At 41.9% G+C, this 27,996-nt stretch overlaps 1 protein-coding gene across 1 annotated transcript; it reads right to left on the bottom strand.

Moving 5' to 3' along the window:
• Positions 1-85: 85 nt before the first annotated feature.
• On the bottom strand, positions 86-22,356 carry LOC121864020 (tubulin alpha-1 chain-like). The gene is made up of 9 exons (XM_042362897.1): positions 22,256-22,356; positions 5,411-5,633; positions 4,913-5,085; positions 4,341-4,469; positions 3,835-4,034; positions 2,121-2,295; positions 1,839-1,991; positions 1,234-1,397; positions 86-516 (listed from the first exon to the last, which is right to left on the bottom strand). The coding sequence occupies exons 1-9, from the start codon at positions 22,256-22,258 to the stop codon at positions 381-383; spliced, it is 1,356 nt and encodes a 451-aa protein (XP_042218831.1). The 5' UTR covers positions 22,259-22,356; the 3' UTR covers positions 86-380.
• Positions 22,357-27,996: the final 5,640 nt, after the last annotated feature.

Below are 27,996 nucleotides of genomic sequence, written 5' to 3'. Positions count from 1 at the left end.
GACACATTTTTCTCTATTATTTCCGTTGTATTAGAATATCTTGAGTTCTTAAACACATTCATCTTGAAGGAAAAGTCAAACACAATTTGAGAAACCACCATATATTTCATGTTCCAAAGAGAAAATACAGTACATAGTAATTGATTCACCACATAAATACAACATATGTGGCCAAAAGGGCTTATGTAGTGAACACTGGGATACATTAGGAAGACTCAAGAGTCAAACAAAATTTTCCAAGTGAAATTTAAAAACTTCCCAGAATTAAAATACAAAAGATGGTTTTTAAAAGTGTGTGTGTCAAGTGCTAGAGAAGCGTATACTGTACTATGATAATTCTCCACTTAATTAAAACATTAAGAGGAGGTTGTGTGATTCACTCAATATTCATCTCCATTCATCTCTTGGTCACCATCGGCAGAGTCCACACCAACTTCCTCGTAGTCCTTCTCCAGGGCAGCCAAGTCTTCACGAGCCTCTGAGAACTCACCCTCCTCCATACCCTCACCCACATACCTGTAGATGGAAGTTTTGTTGTTGATTTATGATGGCAATAATTCATTAATTTTAAAGTTTAGAAAATAATGAAAAGATCTGAAATACTGTACAGGATTGGGTTATTTGTTAGTGTAAGGGAAGCAACTCTGGTAAAACTAATTGGGCAAAACGAGCAAATATAACAGCTCTCTTACTGCACTGCATAAAGAGGGTGAGAACAATATCTCCTTCATCAATTACATTATGGCTTTTTTCATCTTTTTCATCACTCAAACATTATTCCTTACTCTGAGTAGTTTTATGGGTACAAGGGTTGATACATATTTCTCTCAAATATTCTTCTAAACCATCTATATTTCATACACCACAACTAATACCTTCAGCTTATTTTTACTCTTCAGTACAATTGTATGTGCACCCTGATATTTCATTTACCATTTATACGTTAGAACAAATACAGTACAGTATTGTACAAAAGAGTGAAATTATTACATGTATAGTAACACACAATGGCTAAACACAAAAAAATCCTAGAACCTGTAGTTGACATTTCTTTAGCTTTTGACTTCATTTGTAGTAATTGTGATACCTGTACTGTACCTAAATTTAAAATTACTGTACGTACTGTACTGTATTCACTCTCAAATGTTTCATCTTTTGCTTAAACTTCTAAGAACTTCTCAATTGTATTTATCGAGGCTTTTTAACTGCGTACATTTCACCAAGATTACTTACCAATGCACAAAAGCTCTCTTGGCATACATGAGATCAAACTTGTGATCTAAACGTGCCCAAGCTTCAGCAATGGCGGTGGTGTTGGACAACATGCACACAGCTCGTGACACCTTGGCCAGGTCACCACCAGGTACAATGGTTGGAGGCTGGTAGTTGATGCCCACCTGGGGGTTAAACCTTATATTAATATCCTGTAAGTCACACAGTTTAGAAAATGCTAATTCCCTTTATAGTACTGCATACATTACCATACATAGGAAGCAAGTACCCCTGTACAGTCTTTCAACTTTATTTCCTGGTAACTACAGAAAGGTCATACCAGGGCAGTGATCATTCATCTACAATCCAAGACTTTATACAAGAAGAATCCTGTTATTTTACCAAAACCTTATACTGTGCAGTAATGGTAAAACAAAAACAAGTTTGTTAAGAGACTTCTGCATGATGTCAGATGCATTTCCACCATAACAACTCACCGTCTCACATTGGAACTAAATAATCAGTCATTCAGTTGACAAATAAATAACACCCATAATAATGTTACTCTTAAAATATAACTCAGTCTCATACAGCATCATCTGTAGACACTGGGGGTCGTTCATTACCTTAAAGCCTGTAGGACACCAGTCAACAAACTGGATCGTGCGCTTGGTCTTGATCGTAGCAATAGCGGCATTCACGTCCTTGGGTACAACATCACCGCGGTACAACAGGCAACATGCCATGTATTTTCCATGACGAGGGTCACACTTCACCATCTGTAAAAAAAATAAATTCATAGCCATTAAGCTCAGTTAAAGGTACTGAATGTGAAATTAAATAAATATCCTTCAAACTACTTCAGTTATTCTCAACTTCGACATGATTCCGAGATGCCTGTTACACACCTGGTTGGCGGGTTCAAAACATGCGTTGGTGATTTCTGAGACTGAAAGCTGTTCATGGTATGCCTTCTCAGCCGAGATGACAGGGGCGTAAGTCACCAGCGGGAAGTGAATGCGTGGGTAAGGCACAAGGTTGGTCTGGAACTCAGTCAGGTCCACATTGAGTGCACCATCAAACCTGCAAAATAACAAAATTGTTAAGATAATAATCAATCCCAGAATGCTACAGTTTATTCTCTCATACAATGTAAAGATATAGAATATGTCAAGTGGGTGAGGAGCATCAGGTGACAACTGACAAACTTAGCTTTCGATCATATTACTACAGTACTGTATATTCCCATCATAATAATCAAACAGCTCAATATTAGTTACTGGTAGGTCTTTTATGGTCAAGATGCCCATAAACTAGTGGGTTTTATAAGAAGGTTATTAAGATATCGAGACAGTCTGTCCCTCATAACGCTATTCAAGAGTGAGGTGCTTCACCGTTTGGAGTACTGTCACCCAGTCTGGTCCCCGAGATATGCTAGTGACTGTCAGTTGATTGAAAATGTCCAAAGGAGGGCCACCAGACTGGTGCCTGCACTACGGCACCTCAGTTACCCAGAGAGATTAGAGTGCCTGCAACTGCCTAGCTTATGTGCTTATACTACAAACTGGCAAGGGGTAAACTAATTAAAGTTTATAAAAAATCTCAGAGGGCACTACTGTACTCGGTCAAGTGTCCATACCTGGAGCTGCATTATGAATTTTCAAATGTAGTGGTCATGTAGATTACTATATTGCTTTAACTATAATTGTGGTGACACTACAGTCCAAATGGTATATGAAGGCAAACTGTGAGTCTGAATCACATATAAAATTAGGGACAGGCATCTATGAGCTGAGGGAGTTGTGCAATTACATCATGAATGAACAAATGCAGAAGTAAGACATACCTTTGTTTAATGTGGAGAATGGAAAGTATTACAGGGTCATAGTGAAAGAATTTGGGTAATCACTGACAATACATTATGGAGAACAAAGCTACGTTAAGAATGCTTGCATATAAAAAAATAATAAGTAAATATTTTGGTGTTGGTAACTTTGAGTGATTAGGAAAAACATACAACAAAGAACTGAATAAGGGATGTGGACTCTACTGAAATTTGTACTGTGGGTAAAAGATAAATTTAAAAGGAGATAAAACACACTACTGAAGTGAATGGAACTGCCGGTAGAAGTAAAATATGCTTAAGCTTTAGGTTACTGCTACCGTGTCAGCTCATGGTTGTGAAAGGTTATGGTTGTTGTAGTGGTTGTTGTTGTAGTGGTGGTTGTTGTAGTGGTGGTTGTTGTAGTGGTTGTTGTAGTGGTTGTTATAGTGGTTGTTGTAGTGGTTGTTGTTGTAGTGGTTGTTGTAGTGGTTGTTGTTGTAATGTCATGTACTATTTTACTGCCACCCTGATCATGGTCTACAGCATTGGTTACTGTACAATGTTATATATATGAGTATTACCAATATTAATAACCAATACAGTATTAACAAAAAGCTTAGTACTGAAATTTAAGAACTGTACAGAAATCAAAGACCTGACAAAGTACAGAATCCTTAACCCAGTTTTAGCACACAGAAACATTGAAATATTTACTCATTCCTTAAAACATGAAGGATAATGAGGGCTACATATGAGGTCAATCACTGAGCCTATTAGACCTAGCCTAGTGAACACACCTGAGGGAGGCAGTGATGGAGGAAACAATCTGACCAATAAGGCGATTGAGGTTTGTGTAGGAAGGTCGTTCGATGTCCAGGTTCCTTCTGCAAATATCATAAATAGCTTCGTTGTCAACCATGAAGGCACAGTCTGAATGCTCGAGGGTCGTGTGGGTTGTCAAGATGGAGTTGTAGGGTTCTACCACAGCTGTAGCAACCTGAAAGTAGGTGATTATGTCAGGTCTTTTACAAATTCTATGTTAAAGAGAAACTACAAAGCTATGGGCTGTGTACAACTGACGCCTTAAGAGTACGGTAGATTCAGTCGTGAACCAAGATGTTTTCTGACATGCTTAACCATTAACTAATGATTGTATAAACGAAAGTACACAATCAACTTCAAAATATATTCGAATCTAACCAAATCTTGTATATCCAAAATGATGAAATGTGATCAAAGCTAAAAAATAAAGTATAAAAGTAGTATTCTGAGTTTATCAATGATACAACACGGATGGACTCACCTGTGGTGCTGGGTACACAGAGAATTCAAGCTTGCTCTTCTTGCCGTAGTCCACAGAGAGTCGTTCCATCAGCAGGGAGGTGAAGCCTGAGCCAGTGCCGCCACCAAATGAGTGGAAGATCAAGAATCCCTGGAAACATTACTTGATTAGAGGAAATTGTTTGACCATAAGCCATTTACAAGTCTTATTTCCTAAGATGCAGACTCGCTTTTAATTCAAGACGTCATGGGGTGTTGGTGGTACAGCAGTAACGCTCACCAACACACGTGATAACTTTGGCAAACTTGAACTTATGTCCTCTTGTGTTGATGGTGCGCAACATCACAAAAAAAGGCCCAGGTTCACATTTTCCAGCCATTTCAATTTTGTAAACATCTATGACATCTGCCCTATTGTGTCTTGTCTGATGAGTTGCTAGTCCTAAGGCCCACAGTCTACTTAGATGATGAAGATAACATAACTCTGGAATCATTGTAGTCTCTCTGTGTTGCACCTCTTCTAGGGATGTTATGCTAAGCCTTTCTTGAGTTAGGGTTTCCATCCTTGTATACATAGACTGATTTTAGACTCACCTGCAGTCCTGTACACATATCGGCAATCTTGCGAAGTCTGTCCAATACCAAGTCAACAATTTCCTTTCCAATCGTGTAATGACCTCGAGCATAGTTGTTGGCAGCATCTTCCTTCCCAGTTATCAGTTGCTCAGGGTGGAACAATTGGCGGTAGGTTCCTGCGCGTACTTCATCTGAAAAAACGGGGCACTGGTTACTAGGGGAGCAGATTACAGTACAAGGTGTCTCTGATGTTGAGCTTATTACTTGCATCGTGAACAGACTGTATTGTCACATGAATATTAAGGTACCTGTACAAGTCATAAATAGTGATATAAATGACGATGTTTTTACACAATGACATAACAGGGGCGGCGTAAACCAGGGTCTTACTGCGTTAATTGAATCCTAAACAAAAAAGTATCTTTACCTAAGTTAAGATTTCTAAATACTGTCAAAATAAACGCTCACAATTCAACCACTGACCCACGAGGATACATTAGGTATTTTAATACTAACCCACAACAGAAGGTTCCAAGTCTACGAACACTGCTCTAGGAACGTGTTTTCCCGATGATGTCTCACTGAAGAAGGTGTTGAAGGAGTCGTCACCGCCACCAATAGTCTTGTCCGAAGGCATCTGACCATCGGGCTGAATGCCATGCTCGAGGCAGTACAGCTCCCAACAGGCATTGCCCATCTGAACGCCAGCCTGACCAATGTGTACACTGATGCACTCACGCTGTAAATTAAAAAAAAAATACTCTTAGCTTTTGTTACACATGCACCCACGCTATTTCTGTTGCAGATATATATTGATCTTAGTATAGCAATAGGACATTCATGAAAAAGATTGGATAGCAGCCTCGAAAATTTAAAGCTAGGAGGAGAGGCGAAGTCTCCCTGTAGCATTAAAGAGCGCCCCTATCACGCGAAGCTTACGTTAAGTAATTATCTAAAATGAATATCACGGATGGGGAAGCTTGTACAGGATGATTATTCATAATACCCCCCCCTCCCCCCCACCCACCCTTTCCTCCAGTATTCTTCCCCCCATTTTCCTCACCCAGCAGACGTAATCACCTGCTCAAAATTACATTCGCTGTGGCTACTGTTTACCTGTTCATGATTGAGGATACCACTTGAATTTGCCGTGTTCCTTTTATATATCGTTAATTATGAAATAGTTCCTTTTGATACAGATTCCCACAGCCTGTTATATAGGTCCGTGTCCGTGGTTAAAGTACAGAGGTGCTAGTAGATCCTGTGTAGAAGTGAAGCAAATTTTGCTTCTCGACACCTGTTAACCTCATTATAAACACCTTCCCGTTTTACACATCTGCTTTCCAATGTTTTACTGATGAGCTGAATTGCGTGCCTCGTGAATATCTTCATTAAGCAGAAAAGAAAACTAATCAAACAATTTTTGTCAACAGTCAACATGCAGACTCAAGCTTGCATAACCTGGGAACGTCTGTGTGCTTCGCCTCAGTTGCCAGAAGTAGCCAGCTTCCGGTGAGTCTGTCTGTCTGTCCAACCAACCTGACTGAACTTTTCCTACAATATATTAGTGAAGAAGTTAACCTAACACTCAAGTTGTTGGACGGAATTTTCTCTACTACACCTGATGATCCATAAACTTGATCTAATTCTTGCGAGTTCCCAACCGGACGCCTTGGACTGTGTACCGCTGGGGTAAATTATAGCTCATGAGGACGGAAGCCACGGAATTTAGGTTCAGGAATTATCATCATGGCAACTCCTGTTTGAGTCTCCCCAGACAAGCGCCTCGCGAAGTTTGGCCAGTAACAAAAAGAATTCTGGACGCCATGAATACTCGAATGTCAAAATATCCGCTCCTAACGTCTTTCTCGGGTTATCCTTGATTTAGACAATGTTTATTGTTTATATACTATACCTGCACCCCGTACATACTGAACCATATTAAATTTGTTTTGCCATTTTACGGAACATGTCTATATATCTATATATTTTATCAACAATTCTCCCATATGTATTTATTGACCATTGAGTTAATAGTTTACTCATGTGTAGATATATGTCAACTAAGCTGGCTAAGCCAATTAAGAATACAAATACCTGAAAGCAATACAGGATTGCAGAATCAAGACCATTGTTTTTAGTACCTGCGCTTCAACAACTAATGGTCTTTAAGCGCGTAAAAAGGTTAGTAATTACCTTATTACATCAACAAATAAAAATGTAGATAAAACTCTAGTGATGGCATTCTCCAGACGCCGCTTGTCACCCGCACACCACATGACGGCGGTAGACTGCAAGACGTTAGGCGATGCCAAGGCTTACCCTCCCTCCCTCCATTCTCTCCTCCCAGCCCTGATCTTTATCATCTTCCCTCCTCCCATTATACTATTCATTCCTCGCCCTCGTTCCTTTTTATTTTAGGCGTCTCCCTTCCATTCCACAAAAATGCTGGTCATTCGTCTCTCTTCTCTGTACCTGTATTATAGGCTTGTGACACCCCAGTCCTCTCCCCCAGCTGGTCACACACTCTACCTCCCCCACCCCTCACTACCCCCACTGCCGCGAGGTTATTCCCCCAGCACCCTCCCTCCCTCCTTCCCTCTCACCACTGAGGCTATTCTTCTCTCAAAAAAAAAAAAATCGGTCAACAACAATTGGGTCCACCACGTTACGTTAAATCAAATAAGCCGAAGACATACAGCACAAATTAAACTATGTATTAGGTTAGTGTCGGCCTTAAGGTGTAGCCATTTTAAGTTAGTTTTACCTTCCAGCTGTAATGAATCTTTTACTCAGTAACACCCTGATACTGACAACAACAATCCCCTTCAGGTCCAGGTAATTCGCCAAATACCCTTGAGGAGGAGGAGGGAAGGGGTACCCGAGTCACCTTAGTCCAACTCCAGTTATAAACATCTTTGTGCAAGTTCCTGAATGACAAATGCCCCCCCCAACACACCATTAAAAGGTTGACTTGAAAGTGAATCACGAGAAATTATGTCATGACAGCACCGCCATCTGTATCTGTCTAGGCAGGGTATACGGCCTCTCACTCGGCACCTTAACTGAGAGTACTTCCCCCATCCTAATCGGTCGTATTGTCACTAAGTAATAACAAAAACTGGTCTCATATCTTAGTGATTTTGAGCTGTGTGAAATATTAAGGGACCAAGACTAAAATAACAACACATGTGCTCTCTTACCCTCGTTAGGAACACACAACTAGGTCCTGAAAACCACCATTGGTATTTCCTCTTTTGTTGTTGTTTTAGTTATTTACAAAGTGTTTCCTGTATGTTGTCTTCTTATATACTTCAGTGAATGTCTCTAGTCAATGTTGAGTCAAATGTAAATTTTGATGTTATTTGGGGAGTTATATTCCTGTGCTTTAGCTTAAATTAAACAGTAAGGTACAGTCTTATTTATCTTAAGTTAAAATCAATATTCATAGTACGACTCTCTCAGAATCTAGAGCCTGATCCCCACCCTCCCTATCCGCTGTAAATCCCCACGATGTAATTCCTCTGTGGGTCTTTAAGTGACTCGCTATCAAACTAGGAAGCTGGGACATCCAGTCAACCAGCTGGTATCCTCGCACGCCATCTGTTGAACACGACACAGCCATCAGAAAAAACTAGTGGCACGTCTGCTCTCAGCTTAGCAACGAGATGAGCATGGAAGATACGGGATGCAGGGCGGACGTGGAGGTGGTGGGTGACATGGCACACAACACGTGATTGCCGAGATAACAGGAAGATTATGACAACATCTGGTGTTTAAGAAAGATTATTTGTTTACTCATTGATGAATACGACAAGATGTACCTTATGGCATTTTTCAAGCAACACTTCCCCAGTACACAGTGGAATAGAGGAGTAAATAATAAAGGGAGAAATGGTAATGTGAGAAATATGCCAAAACCAAAGAGAAAATTTCAAGGTTGGAAGGTATATGTGGGGGGAAATAACAGGAAGGTGTTTAGTGGGTGAGTGAGAGAAGGAGGACCATGGCACATGTCTTTGTCTGCCGCTCGTAGCCGACACAGACGACCGTTCTTTGGGTTGCCTCCATGACTCACACCACCACACCACGGCCACTGAACCTCCTCTCTCCTCCCCTCCCCTCAGTCCCTCACCACCACTAGCCTTAGTTTATTCACCGAGGGAAATGATCAACCAAATTACAGTTATTCCGGTTTAATTTAAATTTTGGCAGAAGACAAACGCTGCAAAATCGGTATTAATGACGGCGTGACAAAAATCCCCTTATTCTTTCTATTTCCCAGCCTCGTCACCGTAACATTCCGATATCTTGAGTCGCAACTTAGTATGACATGATAACGTTACAATATTGGATCATTAACAGCTTGGAGAGGATAACTAACCTCTCAATTCTCATCAACCAACTAGACTTAAGACCGTATTTGTGTTCGGCATTCTTTCAGTAGTCTTGTGTAGGCCAGGTGTTGCTTTGTTTTATGAAAATTTACCATTGTAGAGCAGGCGAGCAAGTTAACGGTAAAGTTGAGAGTGTGTTTGACTGAAGAAGCTAAGAGAGGTGAACGAACCAGTGGGTGTTGGTCAGGCCGCCGCTCTCCACCTGCTTGTTTAAGAACTTTTAACAGGGAGTGGTGAACCGCATCCAATTAACGTTCCACACGGGAGCAGAACGATACAAAAAATATATATCCGTCATTTTACGATATATACACTTCGATCATTAATATTGTCCTCGTGAGCTAAAAATACAATGTCAGGTTTATGGTAACTGATCACCAATTGGTCTCGTCCCGACTCGCATGGTGCTCGCTGTTATCGGTCCTCAACACACACACGCGTTGCAACCCAAACCTTTCAGACTCAAGGTAAAAAAAACTTACTGAAATGTCTTAAGAGTGAAAACATTCCCTCAACTTGGGTACCGGAGCATCAGCCAGCGCCACCCCCTTAACTCAGCCCCCAGATGGTCCAGTGAACCTTAAAACAATCCCGGAAACTCTGAGAAAGGGGGAATTCCTACTCCAGTCAGCCGTGAGAGGAGAAATCCACATTGGTAATGGCTGGTCGGCGGCGTCAAGGATACCAACAGCAGCTGTACCCACGACATGACTTCTACACACCCAGCAACACTTGGGAAGGGGGTTGGGTTAGGTTAGGTTAGTTTTTGTCCGGTTATATTAGTAGATTATGTTAGATTTTCTCAGGTAAATGTTTCATTAGATATAAGATTATGTTAAAGATTAAATTAGGTTAAATAGGTTGCAAGATTGTGTTAGATTATATTGTTTAGTTATATTTAATTAAGTGGCGTTATGTTAGATTATCGTAGGTAAGATTAAGTCAGAGTGGATTATATTTTATTAAGAGGGATTTTGTCACACACACACACACACACACACACACACACACACACACCAACCTTCAGGAGTCAGGATGGAGATGGTTCAACACGTTCCAGTGACTGACAACACGCACACATACAGACAACGTCCTTGTAACACATATACACAATAAACGAAGAATTTAACGACACGAAGGTTAACGAGAGAAAACCAAATTCGTCATGTTAATAACTTTATACATTCTTCACTGAGCTGTATGGATGTTTGTCTTCCCTGATAAGATAAGATTCAAATTATAACATGTTTACACTACTACTACTACTAATTAAAATACTTTGTTAGTCAATAAACTTTGTGCATATAATTAAAAGCCAAAGATAAGATGCGTTGTAAAAAAAATTAAGAAGATTGGTGAATATGGTAATAAGAGGAAGAGGAAGGAAAATAAGAGAAGGGAGAGATGAGAGAAAGAAAGGAAAGGGAGAGCTCGTGCGATGAGTCATGCCTTAACACGACTTCACTTCCAATCTTGTAACGTGAAGCTCCCCCCCCCTCCCCCCCACTACCGTTCTCCCTCCTCCATTACCTTTCCGCTTCCCTCCTCCTCCCTCTCTTCACTACCTTTTCCTCCTATCACATTTCCTCCTCTTTCCTCTCACTTTCCCACCATCTGCCTCTCCCTGCTCCTTCTCCCCCTTCCTTCTCTCCTACCAACTTTCCTCCCGCTTCCCGTTCCTTCACCACCTCCCCCATCCTCGGACGCTCACCCTCCCCTTCACCCCCCTTTCCCTCACACTCCCTCTCTCAATAGTCACCCCTGGTTAAGCTCCCCCACGACTGAGGTACACGCAGGAAATTGCAGAAGCCAAAGCAACGCCATTTTTACGTCGTTTCCGGAGTTAAATGGTGGTCTTGTAGCGAGCCGCTGGTCCATGAAGCTTCACTTGTTGACAGCTGGACGATACAAGCACACTGAACCTAACCTATACCTAAAGTAACCTAACCCAACCTACCATGAATTCTTACTTTGCATTTGGGATTTTAGTTGCTTTTATTATTTCAGTGAGATTTGTCTATTGTAAACTCGTGGGATTTTGTCCATTAATTTAGCGAGTTTCAGGGTGTACTTTCAGCAACGTCTGGGGATAGTTTTAGTGAATTGTAGACATTTTTTTCACTCATTTTGCCTAATTTAAATGATTTTTTGAAGCTTTTAAATATTTCCAGCCGTAATTTTGGGTTTAGCGATAATTAAGCTGACAATACCGAATTCAAGCGATTTTCGGATAGATTTTAGCAACGTTAGAATCCAATAACTGAATTAAAGTGATTCTTGGGTGGTTTTCAATAACATTAAGCAATTTTTTCTAGTTATATCAATGAATATAAGCGATTGTATTGAATATTATTACTCAATTTACCGAGTTAAGGGAGCAATTTTAGCGAGGCTTAGCGAAATGAACCACCTTAGCGACTTCTGGGGTGTGAGAGCGAGCGACAATGACCGAGGGAGGGGAAGAAAGGAGGAGAGGGGGAGCGAAAGTTGTGACGTAAGGGAGGCGTAACGACTTGTGACGCAGCCGTGAGTACACTAATGGGTCACTATTATCGAGTACTTACGACCGTGGAGTGGATAAAACCTACCAAAGCAAATGGGCAAAATCACATTCAAGACAACACCATCAATTCCCCCCCTCCCACCCCCCCCATTAGGACAGAGTTAGCGTCTGATTCCCATTAATTTCTCAAATGGACAGAGACCTTTAGAATATTTCAGTAGACTTTCCTACGATAACAATAAAAGATTCACACACACACACACACATCAACAGCTGTTTGTGTGTACTTGATCTACCGATAAATATTTGGATAAGAAAACCCAGAGGAGGGGGTGGTGGATTAAGAGACACCTGGCGGATCACCACCTGAAGATAAGCCCCCCCCCCCCAACTTATGTCACCTGATGATTAAAAACCCTAAAATACTAACTTAACCCCACAGGTAGCGTCAGGGTGTTTAATCAAGTGAAATAAGTCAGGGTGCTTAATCTTCAGGTAATCCGCCCTGGTGTTACGTAAATTAAAGTGTTTATATAGGTATCATATAAAAACAGTGAACAACAATATTGACCTTACTTAAAAGACACTTGATAAACATTGTATTTACCTCAAAATGTGTAATAAATAATTGAGACTAAATAGAGGTACTGTGAGTGTTAACGTGAATACATATTGTTTAATGAAAAGTCACAGTCGATGTAACAAGTTAGATAATCGTTCAAATTAATTAGATATGAAAAGAAGTCTAATTAAATACTTGCAAAGATTATGCAAATTAACAAATATAGAGATTAACTATGAGGTGCAGTTAATTAGTTTTTTGATTCGGTGAAAATAATTTACAAATACGTTTAGATATGAATGAAAGTAGAATTAATTAAATATAAGACCATTAATTACTATACACGTCTTTAAATTAACCTTGATATACGATTTTTTAAGGACAATATAACAGGTCAGTCTCGGGGGGGGGGGGTAGACATACACCACCCTAGTCTTGCTATACAGTACAGCAACAGGATATCGTTATGAGGGTCATCTGTCTCAAGTGTCACCTCGAAACAATGAGTTCTCCTCAGGAAATCGGTCATTTCCTTTACTGGGAAACCCCCGGGGAGTCCTAAGGGTCCTTCACTAGCTTAACATACCCCCCAGTTAGGAGTCCTAGAGGTAGAGTCCTTCACGAGCATCAGCGGTGTATGTCCGTGAGAGCGACTTTTCCTACCACCACACACCTCGTCAACACCTCCCCACCCCCACACACACACTCTCCCTCCCCAACACCACACCACACCCCCACTCACACACACTTGTCCCCTCCCCCAAACCCCTCCTTCCATTCCCACACACTTCTCTCCTCTTCCTTTACCAACACCTCCCCCAACCACCCTCACACAGCCGCCACGACCTTAAAATCTGAATTCCTCTCCATGAAGGTTTGCTCGCTCGCCCGCACTTCTGAAGCACCCCACTGCACCAGCGTTAGTCTTGGCCAAAAAATTACCTCCACCGATGCACTTGAGGGCTCTTGTGTCCTTCATCTCTACATAACTAAGACATGAAAAAATAAATAAAGTAGAATGAAAGAGGATGCAGAAAGATAAGGTTAAAGGAAAATTAAGAAGAGTAACAAATAATTATGATAAACTAATATAAAAATATGCCTTCCTCTTCCTTACTATGAATTTAAGCATAATTAATCCCTAGAAATATAACTCGGTATCAATTGAGCATCTTTCGTCCTGAGGCAACCAAGAGAACAAATGAAAATATTAGAAAAAAAATCTCCACACACACTACAGATTAGACCAATGAGGTAGTTTAAGGTGTGGGATGTAATTGTGGGTACTGTAGTTAGGTGTTAAAGAGAAGGCCATGATAGGGAGTTAGATGTTAAAGAGAGGGCCATGGCCATTGAAACAATAATGAGAGCTTTTCAGTTTCTGTAGAATAGTGTGTGTGTGTGTGTGTGTGTGTGTGTGTGTGTGTCTTAGCGGTCGAGATTTCCAGGAAGTTGAGGTGGTAGTGTGTTGGTGGTAGTTAGTTATTGCATGATAAACCAGTTATGGTTCTGGTAAGTACTGATTGTGGTTGGTTGGTTGTGGTGGTTGTTGGCTATTAGTAACGGCTGGAGCATAAAAATGGTGGTTGTTTTGTGGTGGTGAGTGGTGGTCATTCCCTCCCTCTCCCCACTCCTTACCCCCCACCCCTTCTCTTGCTCGCTATACCGTCACCCAAGGCGTCATATCTCACCACTACCGCCCAACACTCACTTCCGGCCGCAACGCTACGCTTCAGGACACCGCCCGCCCGCCCACGCCTCACAGTAACAGAAACAGCCACCACCACCATTATTATTATTATTATTATAGGTTGTGTTTTAGCCATTATTATTCTCATTATTATTATTATTATTATTATTATTCTTATTATTATTATTATTATTATTACTATTATTTTTATTATTATTATTATTATTATCATTATTAGAAGTAGTATTAATATAAAACAAATTTCGTCTCAATTCACAAGATCACTCTACAAAAAACTACAGGAGGTATTATGTGTTGACTCGTAGAGGTGATCCACTCTACTCAAGACAAATAAACAATTAAAGCCGAAGGTTCCATAGTTCTTGGGTAACGATGAATAAAAACAAATACATTAGTGGTTTAAAACAATTTCCTTCCTGTGTAAACTACAACTACTGCTTTCTACTCTTACTACTATTGTTCTTTATAATTACTATTAAAAATGCTACTACTACTACTTTCGATACTACTGTTAACTAATATTTCTGCTACTATTGATACTACCACCATTATACTCCCAATCTTCCTGCTTCCAATACTATTATTACTCCGGCTTAATATTTATTGCTATTACTACTTTTTACTACTACTACTACTACTACTACTTATACTATTGTTACTACTACTATCGTTCCCCAAATCATGGATCCGAAGCAACACACACTGGCCGCCCGCGTAGTGCTTGGACACGGTGCAGGTGATGGCGGCGCTGGGCTGTGATGGACGGAACGGACAGTCAGTAAGACATTCGGTGGGTGATGCAGACGGTAAGATCTATCCCCCCCTCCTCTTAAAGCATAACCACCACCACACAGCCCCTTGAACCACCACTACCACCCCCCTTTGCACCACCACTACCACCCCCCTTTGCACCACCACTATCACCCCCTTTTGCACCACCACTACCCCCCTTACTCCATTGTTTATATACCTCCATTGGCTAGAGCTGTGTACCGTACGTGAGGATATATGATAATTTTAATGGATAGATATTTGTCTAATCTATCTTTATCTATCCATCTATATCTATCTATCTATCTAGGATCTTCACTACACTTGAGGAGCCTTGAGGGTTATAAACACGGTGAAAATACCCACCCCTGTGTACCACTTCACCTGAGCCACTACTTACTATCCATACTCAAGCCACTATTGCCCCTTCCTCTGACTCTCCTTGATACTTTCCATGTCACTTTCCCCCTTCCCTGGCCTTATTACTACTTCTTATCAGTTCTTCCTGCCACTTCCCTTCCCTTCCTCCCTTCTGTACCTCTTCCCTCCTTTCTTCAATTCCTTTCCTTCGTCCTGGCTTCTTTGGTATTGCCTTTGTCCTTCAATCTTTCCTTCTCTGCTTTTTCTTCCTTCCTTCTCTATCCTCCCCTCTCTCCCATCCTCCCTCCCTTTATCTCCCCCTCTTCTCTATCAGTGCGTTCATCCGTCCGTCCGTCCCTCCCTCCCTCCCTCCCTTATAAACAAAGACGTGGTCACTATATCCACGATCAATCAATGGTCCACACACACACACACACACACACACACACCAAAGGGATGTTTTTGTCGCTCCTATAACACAGTTGCACGATAAGACGAGGAGGAGGAGGACGAAGAGGAAGAAGGGGACAAAGAGGAAGAAGGGGACGAAGAGGAAGAAGGGGAAGGGGACGAAGAGGACGAAGGGGACAAAGAGGAAGAAGGGGACAAAGAGGAAGAAGGGGACGAAGAGGAAGAAGGACGAAGAGGAAGAAGAGGAAGGGACGAAGAGGACGAAGGACAAAGAGGAAGGGGACGAAGGGACAAAGAGGAAGAAGGGGACGAAGAGGAAGAAGGGACGAAGAGGAAGGGACAAAGAGGAAGAAGGGACGAAGGACGAAGAGGAAGAAGGGGACGAAGAGAAGAAGGGACGAAGAGGAAGAAGAGGAAGGACGAAGAGGAAGAAGGAGAGGAATGGGACGAAGGGGACAAAGAGGAAGAAGGGGATTAAGAGGAAGAAGGGGACGAAGAGGAAGGGGACAAAGAGGAAGAAGAGGAAGGGGACGAAGAGGAAGGGGACAAAGAGGAAGAAGAGGACGAAGAGGAGGAAGAAGCAAAGGACGAGGTGATGAAGTATACATAAGAACATAAGAATGGAGGAAACTGTAGCGGGCCGTTTACACCCAACCCCTATTGCACGATAATCACCAAGAGAAAGACGGCTTGTGGGATTGTGTTTTCTATTCAGAGGGATTTTGTCCGCTGTGCTTTCATATTCGCTCGAGGTGTGTGAGTCATCCTCTCCACCTGCCCCGAATTATCAGGTAGTCTCAACACCTGAACCCCACTACCCCACCCCACTCCTTCATTCCCTCAGGCGATAACCACTGTCCATTACTGCCACTACCCCCTCCCCCTCTTCATTTTCCTTGCTGCACCGCCCCTCCCCCCCTCACTCCCCTTCTTCCTCTCTCTCTTTCTCCTCCTCATCCTCACATCCTGTACTTCCCTCCCCCCACCCCTCTTCCTCGGGCCGCTGCTTCCCCCCACTTCTCCAACATAGCCACTACCCCTCCCCCTTCATCTCCACCATCACCCCCTTCCTCTCTCCCCCAGCCGTGTTTATCTTGCAAGTTAGCTACCATCACCTCCTGCCATTACCGCCACTTCCGGCCAGTACCGCTACTTCCCACCCGCCGCCACCATCACCGGACCTAGACCACACCTTCACTTGTTTATGATGACCCGCCAGACAATGTTATGGGTGGGGGTGGGTGGATATAGAGACTTACAAGACTCAGTGTTTCTCTGTCTTTTGTCTGTTTGTCTATCACATAATTGGACTTGCAATTTAGGTAATCGACTCATTTTATTTTTGGAGGATAGATTTTGGTCTTAAACTTGTATGTATGTATGTATGTATGTACGTGTGTATGTATGTATGTATGTATGTTTTCTTTCCCGTTATCGAAACAAGCGACCAGTAAACCGCCCACCAATCACATGACAAGACACTTCTGAACCCACCAATCACGACTCAAAAGACACAACTGAACCCACCAATCACGTTGAGGGAATAACCGCAAACAACAATCCTCAAAAAATTCAAAAGAAAGAGATGAAAAACTGACCAATCAAGTGCCATTATTTGTGCAGAGGGTTTTCAAATGTAGCCAATGGCGAGCGGCGCTGGGAGGTGGGTGGGGTGGTTGACCTTCCAGCGGACGAAGACGGTTTTAAGACGCCATGGTGATTGCTTCTTTCTTCCTGTCTACACCTGGAAGTTACTTGTCTACCTGGAAGTTACCTGTCTACCTGGAAGTTACCTGTCTACCTGTCTGAGGCTTCTCTTATGAGCCACCAGCTTCTTCGATCGCCTGAAGCTTTACCACCCCAGCTTATTTCACCTTAACGACTCTAAAGCTAACCTAACCTCACCAGATAAGTAATTATACCGTAAGATTAACCAACCCAACCGAAAATAAGTTAACCTAACCAGCCTAATCTAACCTCATCTAACCAAACCAAACCCAACCTAACCTAACCCTACGTTGTGTATAGCCTCACGTGGTGTACTGCCCCGATAAGTGTATCGCTGTAGCCGACCAACACACACACGGCTATTGAGACCATCAGATCCTGAGTGACACCTGATTGTCACCTGTCTGAAAAGCCCCTTCTGTTTACTCGCTGTACCTGACTGGACGACAGTAAGGAAGGATTCTGACTAGTTAATCAGAACGGGAAAATGCTAGACATATGACAATCTGAATGGCAGTGCTTTGACATTTCCTAATCTGAGTGGAAAGGGATAGAAGAACTGGTTAATCTGAGTGGCTGGATTTTAAGCTGAACTGCACAATTTAAGCTTTTCCTAATCCGAACGGCGGGATTTCGAACACTAATTCGTATGTGCCAACACTAGTACGCTACTCTTAAAGTGACTTCAGAGTTCATTAACCCTCTTTGAGTACGACGGTCCTAACTAACCCCTTTGAGGACCATAACCCCTTGAGTACGAATATTCGAACCACTTCAGAAACAACGGGTTAAGGTCTTCGTACTCAAGATGGTTAAAGTCTTTGTACTCTTAAGATAATTAAGGTCCTCGTACTCAACGGCTTAGTCCTCGAACTCAAGGGGGTTAATAAACTACTGTAATTACTAGTCGGTATAACCAGCAAGCAACAGACCATTAACTCAGGTGTTCTAGTGACTCCCACGTGTTTAATTAAGGCAAGGTGGAAGTGTGCAAGACTGCCTGGTGGTAAGCAACAGATGGTGAGCGTGGAGCTGAACTAGGGAGCATATGGGTGAGGGTAGAACAGGGAGAATAAGGGTGGAGCATGGAGTTGAGCCAGGGAGGATGAGGATGCTGAAATAGGGAGCATGTGGGTGAGGGTATAGCCAGGAGCGTGGTGGAACTGAGCCAGGGAGATGAAGGGTAAGGGTGGAGCATGGAAATGAGTCAGGGAGCATAAGGGTGAATGTGAGAAACAGTGCGGGTGGATGAGTCAGGAAGCTTAAGGGAGGGTGTGGGTGGATGAGTCAGGGAGTATAAGGGAGGACGAGGGTTAGTGAGTCACAGAGCATGAAGAGAAACTACTTACTCTCTCGGTGACTCATCCCTGATACTCAAGAAATGTGAGAGGGAAGAGAGGGGAGCTGTGACAGTAAGGGAGGGGAGAGGGAAGTCATGTGAGAGGAGGAGAGGGGGTGAAGTCACGTGAGAGGGAGAGGTCAGAAGTCATCTGAGTAAGAGAGGGTGAAGAGGGATCATCTAAGAGGGGAGAGAGAGGGGGGAGAAATACCACACAGACTTGCATCATCACCTTAATCAGTACTACTACCACCATCACCAGACACAATACACAAGTGTCACGCCTCATTTGACCCAGATAACCCTACCATAATGAACACCACCGCTGGCAGAATACGGGCGAACGTTCGTCTGACCTAACTCTCATGAACGTGTCAAATGGGGATGCACGAGGGAGGGGGAGGGGACGCCAGGCACTGTTGATTGCTCATTACACATTTTTAGTACAGTATAATGGCAAGTATCCATATAAAAAACTGCGTTAGTCAACAAAGCGTGAAAGAGATGAAGCCAGTGTGGGTGTAATTACGAACTGGTGATCAGAGGAGGAAAAATTCTCTCAGATAGTCAGTCAGTCAGTCAGTAATGCAGATAAACACACACACATGAAGGATCAACTCTTGCTCAGTAGAACTCCTTACTCATCATATTATTCAGCTACAAGGCTTCACTAGTAAGTCAGTGAGGTCTTGATATACCACGCGCCGCTATCCCTTACCCCTCGTCCCCTCAACCTAACCTAACCCACTACCCCTCCTCCCCTCAACCTAACCTAACCCACTACCCCTCCTCCCCTCAACCTAACCTAACCCACTACCCCTCCTCCCCTCAACCTAACCTAACCCACTACCCCTCCTCCCCTCAACCTAACCTAACCCACTACCCCTCCTCCCCTCAACCTAACCTAACCCACTACCCCTCCTCCCCTCAACCTAACCTAACCCACTACCCCTCCTCCCCTCAACCTAACCTACCCACTACCCCTCCCTCAACTAACCTAACCCACTACCCTCCTCCCTCACAACCTAACCCTACCCTCCTCCCTCAACACCCCCCCTCCCCCAACCCCTCCTCCTCCCAACCCCCAACCACCCCCACCCTCCTCCCTCACCTAACCTAACCCACTACCCCTCCCCCTCCCACTCCCTCCTCCTCACCAACCTACCACCCACTACCCCTCCTCCCTCAACCTAACCTACCCCTCCTCCCTCCTCCCTTTATCCTCACAGAGTCTCTTAGGATACACAGGCTAAAATACTATGATGATGATGATATATGATGTATAATGCTGTCCATGTACAGTATGGTATATGTGAAGATAATAATCAAAATTATGTTAAAATAATAGTGAAGAGCTAATGACGTATACAAACGACTGACACTAGAGAGAAAGGGGGAGGAGGAAGACAATAAGGAGAGACAGTGGATTAGTTGAGAAAGAAGGAGGGTGAAGAATCTAGACTCTGGTTACCTCACGTCCAGGGCGAACACACACACACACACACACACACACACACACACACACACACACACACACACACGGAGCAAATTACTGTGGGTTTTGCAGGCTCTGTTATGACTCGCCGTCTTGGTTTGCCCAGTGTATATGCAATAGTCTCTCTCTCCACTGACTGGAGGCAGGAAGCAGTTGGGTGTGGTGGAATTCCATTTTGATGTTATTTTCGGATGAGGAGAAATGGGGGAGGAGGGAGAAAGGAAACAGTTTGAGTTAAATATCTTTGGGATAAACAGTGAGGTGGTCTTGTGTGTGTGTGTGTGTGTGTGTGTGTGTGTGTGTGTGTGTGTGTGCTTCCGAGCGAAAGTGAGTTGCTCTCGTGTAAGTGTGTGCATATTGGTGTATACATGCATGAACGTATACATGTAAACATCAATACTTCTACACACACACTGTACTGTACTTATCATGGTGGTGAGGATACCAGGTACTGCAGTAATAATTAATTTTGGACACTTGGTCACGTAAGGGGTCATTACCTAGGGCAAATTTATAGTAATTAATTATAATAATAATAATGGTTTACTGAAAAATACAGCAAACAAAGTAAAATATACAACAGTAGTGTGTGTCCCAGCCCGTACGTAGGAATAACTGGGCCGACCAATAACAATCCAAGACATATCCGGATCGTTAATTCAATAAATATTACAATACAATATAATAAAGGCCTCGGTAGAAATTCAGTTTACGATAAAATTTTTGGGCAAACTACAATAATCACTTTAAATGATGATGGAAGTAATATTATAAAAATGATCATGATAAAAATAATGACTTCTTTGTTCACGTTGGCTACAAGTCTTTCAATTCAGTGTTAGCATTGCCTTTTAATAATTCCCGGTCCGTCATGCACCTGCTGGTCAGTTACCACATATCGCTGGCAATTACATCAAACTTTAACCCAGTTTTTCCCCCACGATTTCCACCGGTAATATATGCTGTATTCTCACTACCACTAAATCTATACTTCCGAGAATTTAGTTTAAGTTGGGGTTTCTTTAGTACACGTGAAAGGAGGTATACGGGGTAAAATAAGTTAAGACGTGGTTGCTTGGTGATCGGTCGCCCTCCTTCAGTCACAAAGACATGGACAAGGACGGGAAATAGTGTAGCAGCGACGGCGAGTTGTCATCAGAGTCAAGCAAAATATTTGTCACCATTTGCTCTACAATAAACTTAAGTGACTAAGTGTACATACTAGAGTCAATAGTTACTGACACTATTAACTGATCAGGTTAAGAATGCTTATCCAGAAACTTAAGTAACCCAGAGTGTGGGAGGTTCAGGCTTGTTGCCTGAAGCCGGCGGCGAAACTCATGATTGCAATTGTTCCCAACATCAACGTAACTTAGTTTACCTAAGTCTAGTTATGGTGGTGCCTTAACCATCAGAAACCAACTCGTCTGGCGTTAGCCAACTACAATATTAAAAGTGGCGCCTCTGAAGTGAAGGGGTTAATAGTAATCGTGTTCGCATGTTGCGTATATAAACACCCTCAATACACACGCAAACCCGAGGACATCAAACACACGTTAAAGTGTGTGTAAACACGCAGAGGTAGTATTGTACACGCCTTTACAAATACATAAAGTATGCTGTACGTGGAAAGTTCCTTACTGTGGACGGAATAAACAATCCTCATTCTGTACACCGAAAGAACAAAAAAATATGATTCCAATAATAATTCTAGTACTTTACTCTTCAAATCCCTTCATGAACTACAAACTGTCAATGACAACGGAATAGCGAAAGTACTGAAACTTTCTGACTTTCCTAATGGCGAAAGGGCGTAATAATTACCGAAGGTCATCAGCTTGTGTACATTTAAAGGGTGAACAACCTCTTTACAACAATTTTTGATTGTATATATTTGGAAAGAAAAAATAATATTTTTCTTAGTCCTGGCAAAACTGACGCCCTCTAGGTCTGCGTTATCAAAAAGTACAAAAACTTTATGGGCTGCTATTAACAAAAAGTATTTGGAGCGTAATAAATTTGGTTAAATGAGATAACTTTCACACAATGAGATTATAATTACCGTAACTTCTTTTGTCACTTACCATTTTGTTGTCTTTACAGTTGGCGGAAAGTACCACAAAAGAGCAGAAACACCCAACAAGGACGTTAAGGAATCCCCACGAGCAATGACTCGCCGCCAAGTTTCACACCCAATATATGTGACCGCCGAGGACACAGTGCTAGTTAGTGTTATTTCAATGGTATATTTACACTAAAAGTTTACTATAGTTTATAAATTTCAAGTATATAATTTATTTAATACAATTATATATTTAAACTTTTTTATAATTCTTACCTTGTCGATGAGATTATTGAATGTTTTTATATGTATGCCTATAGAGCGCTGGCAACTTAACCATACAGGCTAAGACGTTTCCAGCGTACTCAACCTAACGCAGTCTCTGATTGGCTCCTTGCCACGCCCATTCAGTAAACTAGGCTATGATTGGTTACTTACAGTGGTCAGCGTTCCGGCCTCATCGTGATTCCCCAGGACGAACAAGGACATGGGTAGAATATAAGAGTATTGAAGTGTTTAAATATGATCATCACGTTTACATTGTCTTATCAATGATGAGTCTTATCAAACTCAGGCCCTCACCGATTAAGTTGTAGTACAATTTAATAGCTTCTTGAATTAGTATAATCAGTACCAACTCAATTGATAAAACAATAAGCGATCAAAATAAGACAAATATCAATATTATGTGAAATTAAGATAAAGAGTAAATCTAGTTAAATTGCTGAAATATCGATAAATAAATAAAAATATACTGGTTGTAAGTCGGGTATTCCCTCGTTCATACTACAAATAACAATAACAATAAGTTGAGCGGCTGTCCCGTTGAGTCACGTCACTCGGGGGTGACGGTAGGGAGCGACAGAAGCCACATGAAGCACGTATCACTGTGCAACATTAAGAAACCTTACGACTAAGTTCACGATGAGATGGTAAGGGAAGTTTTATTAAAAAAAACATATTATGTGTTTGTGTGTCTTGTAAATAAACGTCTTTGTAATTATGAACTTTGCATATAGAGCTTTAATGCTTAAGTGAAATTATTATTATTATTATTATTATTATTGGTAGTAGTAGTAGTAGTAATGGTATTAGTATATTTATTGTTACAGATTATGAGATTAACGCTTCTTAATTAGACTTTCTTCACACTTGTTAGAGTTTAGAATATCGACGCCAGTTTGTTAATTTGTCAAAACTATAATTTTAATGTAATTAAAGGCAGCAAATAATTTAAACGGCAGTTGTAAATGGCAAATTGTTTACCATGTAGTGTAATATACTTATAACATAATATATTAAAAGATATAACAGGAAAATATAAATCTTACCATGAAGACCAGTATGTTGTGAGAGCCGTTATGTACACAAACGATGGTTTTACAGGCCATCACTGCTTGAGTGAGTGCCAGCTTAGTTGAGTTACAGTCGTAGCTCATGGAACTTGAGTGCCAGGTTAAAATTAATTAGGCTTAAATATCCAATTACATTTACTGTCAGGTTAAGTACGTATAGGCTTGAGTGTCGGCTGAAGCAACTTTCATCTTGAGGAGTGTCAGTTTGAATAAGTTTAAGTATCAGCAGGGGTTGGTTTAGGCATGAATAAGTTTCAATGAGTCAATATCACTTAAGGTAAGCTTCAGCTTGTGTAAAAGGTAACTCGAGTTAAATGTCTATAAGTAAGGCTTGGTGGTTTTACTTTGAGCTATCAGCTTGATTTTATGTGTTTGAGTATGGATAATAACAGTAACACATGAATAGATAATAATGACAGAAATAATGAATGTTAGCTTGAGAGTCAGGTAACCTGACTGAAACAATGAAGCCTCATTATACACTTCACGACCGCTTCTGAAGCCCTGCTCGAATCACCTCCATCACTGTTCGGTTCACTCCACCTTCTCACCCATCATTTATCCGTCTCCACCCTTCTGGACCCCTCATCAGCCCTTTCCCATTTTTTTCACTCTTCACCACACCTCATTACCCCTCGACACCCCTCACCTTCCTCTCTCCACCACCCTCATAATCCGTCTCCGCCCCACTCCACCCTTAAACAACTAAGACTTCTATTGATCTGGAGAAAGTTTGGAACCTTTACTTTATAAATATCCCATAGATCTGACATTTGGATGAAAAGGTCCTCCCTGTTAGACGAAACAGCGCATCACTTCACGAGCGTGTAAACAACTCCAGTAGTATATGAAAAAGAAGTAACAATATATACCCTGTGATTCAAGTAAATAATTGAATATATAATATAATAGTACGCAGCGCATCTTGGTTATTTGTAAACTTTATGTGCACACGAGTTATATAATAGGTGGGAGAGTTTGGCTCTCAAAGAGTTTAATCTATCAAAATACTGTGAAACATTTTTATTCTTCCTGACTGGGATCTGTCAGTGAGGTATCATTAAACAATCCTGTCAAAATTATTTGCCATCATTCATCGGGAAAAATATGAACGAATTAGAAGATACAGTGTTTAAGTAAAAGGTGTTATGTATGCTGGTGGAGTAGTGACTGGTGAGGCGTGGCTAGTAATTAGCAGCACAGTGTGTCTGCCAGGCTCGTGAGCTCCACACACACTGCTGATGTTTATAACACTTGTTGCATATCTGTGTCATAACTCGCCCTAGCATGTCATCACTTCATTTACTTATTCAGTAATATATTTTCAGTGAATATGTTTTAATTATCTTTGCTGCTTTTATTTTGAGTTTCTTCGTGTTTTTTTTTGTTCCCATTTTTAATACAACAGACAGCAACAAAAATTCCACGAGCAACCCGTGCTGTGACGTCACTGAGGCAGGACCTTGCGTTGCCAGTTTGTTCTTCATTATTTCTTAAGTTTAGCATTGCTTCGTTTCCTGTTTTACTGTAAATGTGTGTTCTACCGGCACAAGAAATTATATTATCTTTCCATTAGTTCTATTAAATGATTTTAAGACTAATTGCTAAATAAATAAGGTAAGTGTTTCTAGAACAGGAGATTCAATTATGATGGCTCTTGATAACACTACTGTTGTGCCCCAGCAGTTGGCGCGCCACTTTCAGGACGTTTAATCTCAATTTATGTATGTTTAGTGTTTCTATTCGCGACATTGTGGTTCTTCCAGCAATGTTGTGTCGGATACTTTCTAACTTTAACAGAAGACACCCCATTCCTTTTTTGAGGGGAAATAATAAATCCATTGTTACCTGAACCCTGTACCGGTAAACTGGTGTCTTGAACTTTACTACTGCAAGGACATCAAAATACCGCCAAAGTGGGAAACACCGGATATTCTACTCAATGAAAATAAAGTAAAATCAGACTCCTCAAACTTTTCACTCATAATATCGCCTATTAATGTTCTACAATGAAATAGGCTGTGATTACTTTACTGCTACGAGAGTTAGCTAAGAGGTTAATGGAAAAAGATAAGAGGGACGATGGTGCTTGATATCGGCGGTGCGTATTAGGATGTTAGGGCGGCCTTTTATCACTACCAGATATGGTCAAGTCAACATATCCATGACACCGTTGAAGCTTTATGAAGGTGGGTGAACCGTGGCAGCTGACCTATGGGAGCGACATAATTATCCATGTACAGTTTATGCACAACTCCGCTGTATTGACCCTGATAACTCATAACTTCCAAACAATTGTACACTCCTCCATACAAATGTTTGCCGATGACGCCAAGTTATTTCGGGAAATTAAGAACCAAGCAGACTGTGAAGAACTGCAGAAGGACCTCTGTGGGCTCCAGGAATGGTCGAAGAAATGGCTGCTGAGATTCAATGTCATGAAGTGTCAGAGGATGCACCTGGGGCGTACCAACGGTAGGAGGTGTATCATATGTCCCAACGGGATGAAGAAACTGCACTAGTTGAGACTGTATGTGAGAAGGACCTAGGTGTGTATGTTGACAATGAGCTGAAGTTCTTGGGCCATTGCTAGAAGAAGGTAAATCAGGCAAATAAATTATTGGGTCTTTAAGAAGGTCGTTCAGATATCTAGACAATCCGTCCCTCGTAACAATCTTCAGGTAAGTGCTTCCCATCTGGAGTACTGTCACCCCATCTGGTCCCGAAATATGCTAGGGACTGTCAGTTGGTTGAAAATGTTCAAGGAGGGCCACCAGACTGGTGCCTGCACTTCGGCACCTCAGCTACCCTGAGAGATTGGGCGCCTGAACTTGCCTAGCTTATACTACAGACGGGCAAGGGGACCTAGTTGAGGTGTATAAGAATCAAAGGGGCACTACTCAGTTGAGTGTCCTTACTTGGAGCTGGCGGACGCTCGCCCCACAAGGGGTCACAGCTCAAAATTGAAGAAGCCGCAAGTCCAGAAAACCGTGAGGGCAAACTTTTTCGGAGTGAGGGTTGTAAACTCTTGGAACAATCTACCAGAGAGTGTTGTGACGGCACCGAGTGTGAGCTCTTTCAAGACAAGACTTGACCAACACTAGAGCGGGTTCAGGCACATTCAGGAGCCTGTGCATGCCCAGTATTTGCCAACAGTGCGTGACAGAGACGTGACCGATCGCCCGGGCGGCTAGCGAGCCGATCTTTTGGTGAAGGAGATAAATGAAAAGGAAAAGTAATCAGAGACGTGACCGATCGCCCAAGCGGCTAACAAGCCAATCAGTGGCAAAGAGGATAAAAGTAAAAAAAAAAAAAAAGTATTATGTAATTATTTGTACAGTACTTTCATTTACACCAACTATGTAAAATAAGTACTGTGCAAAAAGCTTACGTTGTTATCGAATTATTAAGTGTTTTCGAACTGATAGAGCCAGGCAATATCAAGTTTGTAATCGGTAAAGGGGCAATATATAATGTTGGCCAACCGGCCTTTAATTAGTGATACGCTAGTCACGTGTGTGTGTCAGCAACTTGTAGCACCACCAGCTGATAATGCTGACACTCGGTCAGCCTATTATGTTGACCTGCCACTTAGCAGGTCTGAGAACACTTATTATCCATATCACATAGGAGCCTTCCTCTCATATGCTTTATTCTCATTCATTCATACCCTTTATTTCATTCGAATATTAAAATGTTTTCCTTTATTATTTTTATAATGGTACATTTAAAGTGAGGCCGGAATCAGACAAATTCTGATGCAATTTGTCCGACACTTTCATCTGGGAAAAAAAAAAAAAACCAGACAGAATTACTCACTGCAATACTTCACATTCTGGGTGAGGCATTCACACTGGCATGTAGGATTATGTCAGCTGCAATTGGTTATTCCTTTTCCACCCAGATGAAACTATCGGACAATATGTCCGATTCCGGCTTCAGTGTGAACGCGCCCTAATAGCTTCACTACGGGAGAGTCCTGGGGTGAAGATTCATTTCATGTTTCAGCTCATGTGCGGCATCAGGGCCAGGCAAGATGTGGAAATGGCAGTAATAGGCTATATGAGGTAGGGATGTTGAACAGTGGGGAACGAGGCTATGTTGGTAATACACTAATACATACAGTACTGTACCAGGACTAGACTATGGTAGCAGCAGTACAGTACTAAGCCCCAACAGTGTGTATCAGAGACGTGACCAACCACCCAAGTGACTAACGAGCCAATCAGTGGCGAAGAGGATAAAAGTAAAAAGATACCATACAGTAGTAGCCAGCGCCCAAGTAGTATAGGGGGGGGGGGTTTATTTAGTACTGTACTGTACTGTTATCCTCAGGCCGGAAAGCTGAAGGATCCGAGAAACAGTCTCTGATACTATATACTATTGTTGTGATCTTTTTGTCTAAAAA

This window comes from Homarus americanus, unplaced genomic scaffold (genome assembly GCF_018991925.1).
Source record: "Homarus americanus isolate GMGI-L3 unplaced genomic scaffold, GMGI_Hamer_2.0 scaffold36849, whole genome shotgun sequence".
Classification (NCBI taxonomy): domain Eukaryota; kingdom Metazoa; phylum Arthropoda; class Malacostraca; order Decapoda; family Nephropidae; genus Homarus; species Homarus americanus.
This window is presented reverse-complemented; position numbering and strand designations above follow the sequence as displayed.

What these genes read in the sequence shown, in the direction of transcription:
- LOC121864020 (XM_042362897.1), bottom strand. An exon ending in ATATGTGTACAGGACTGCAG is followed by an intron (nt 4,470 to 4,912) that starts GTGAGTCTAAAA and finishes TAATGTTTCCAG; the next exon opens with GGATTCTTGATCTTCCACTC. An exon ending in AAGAGAGCTTTTGTGCATTG is followed by an intron (nt 517 to 1,233) that starts GTAAGTAATCTT and finishes TTCCATCTACAG; the next exon opens with GTATGTGGGTGAGGGTATGG.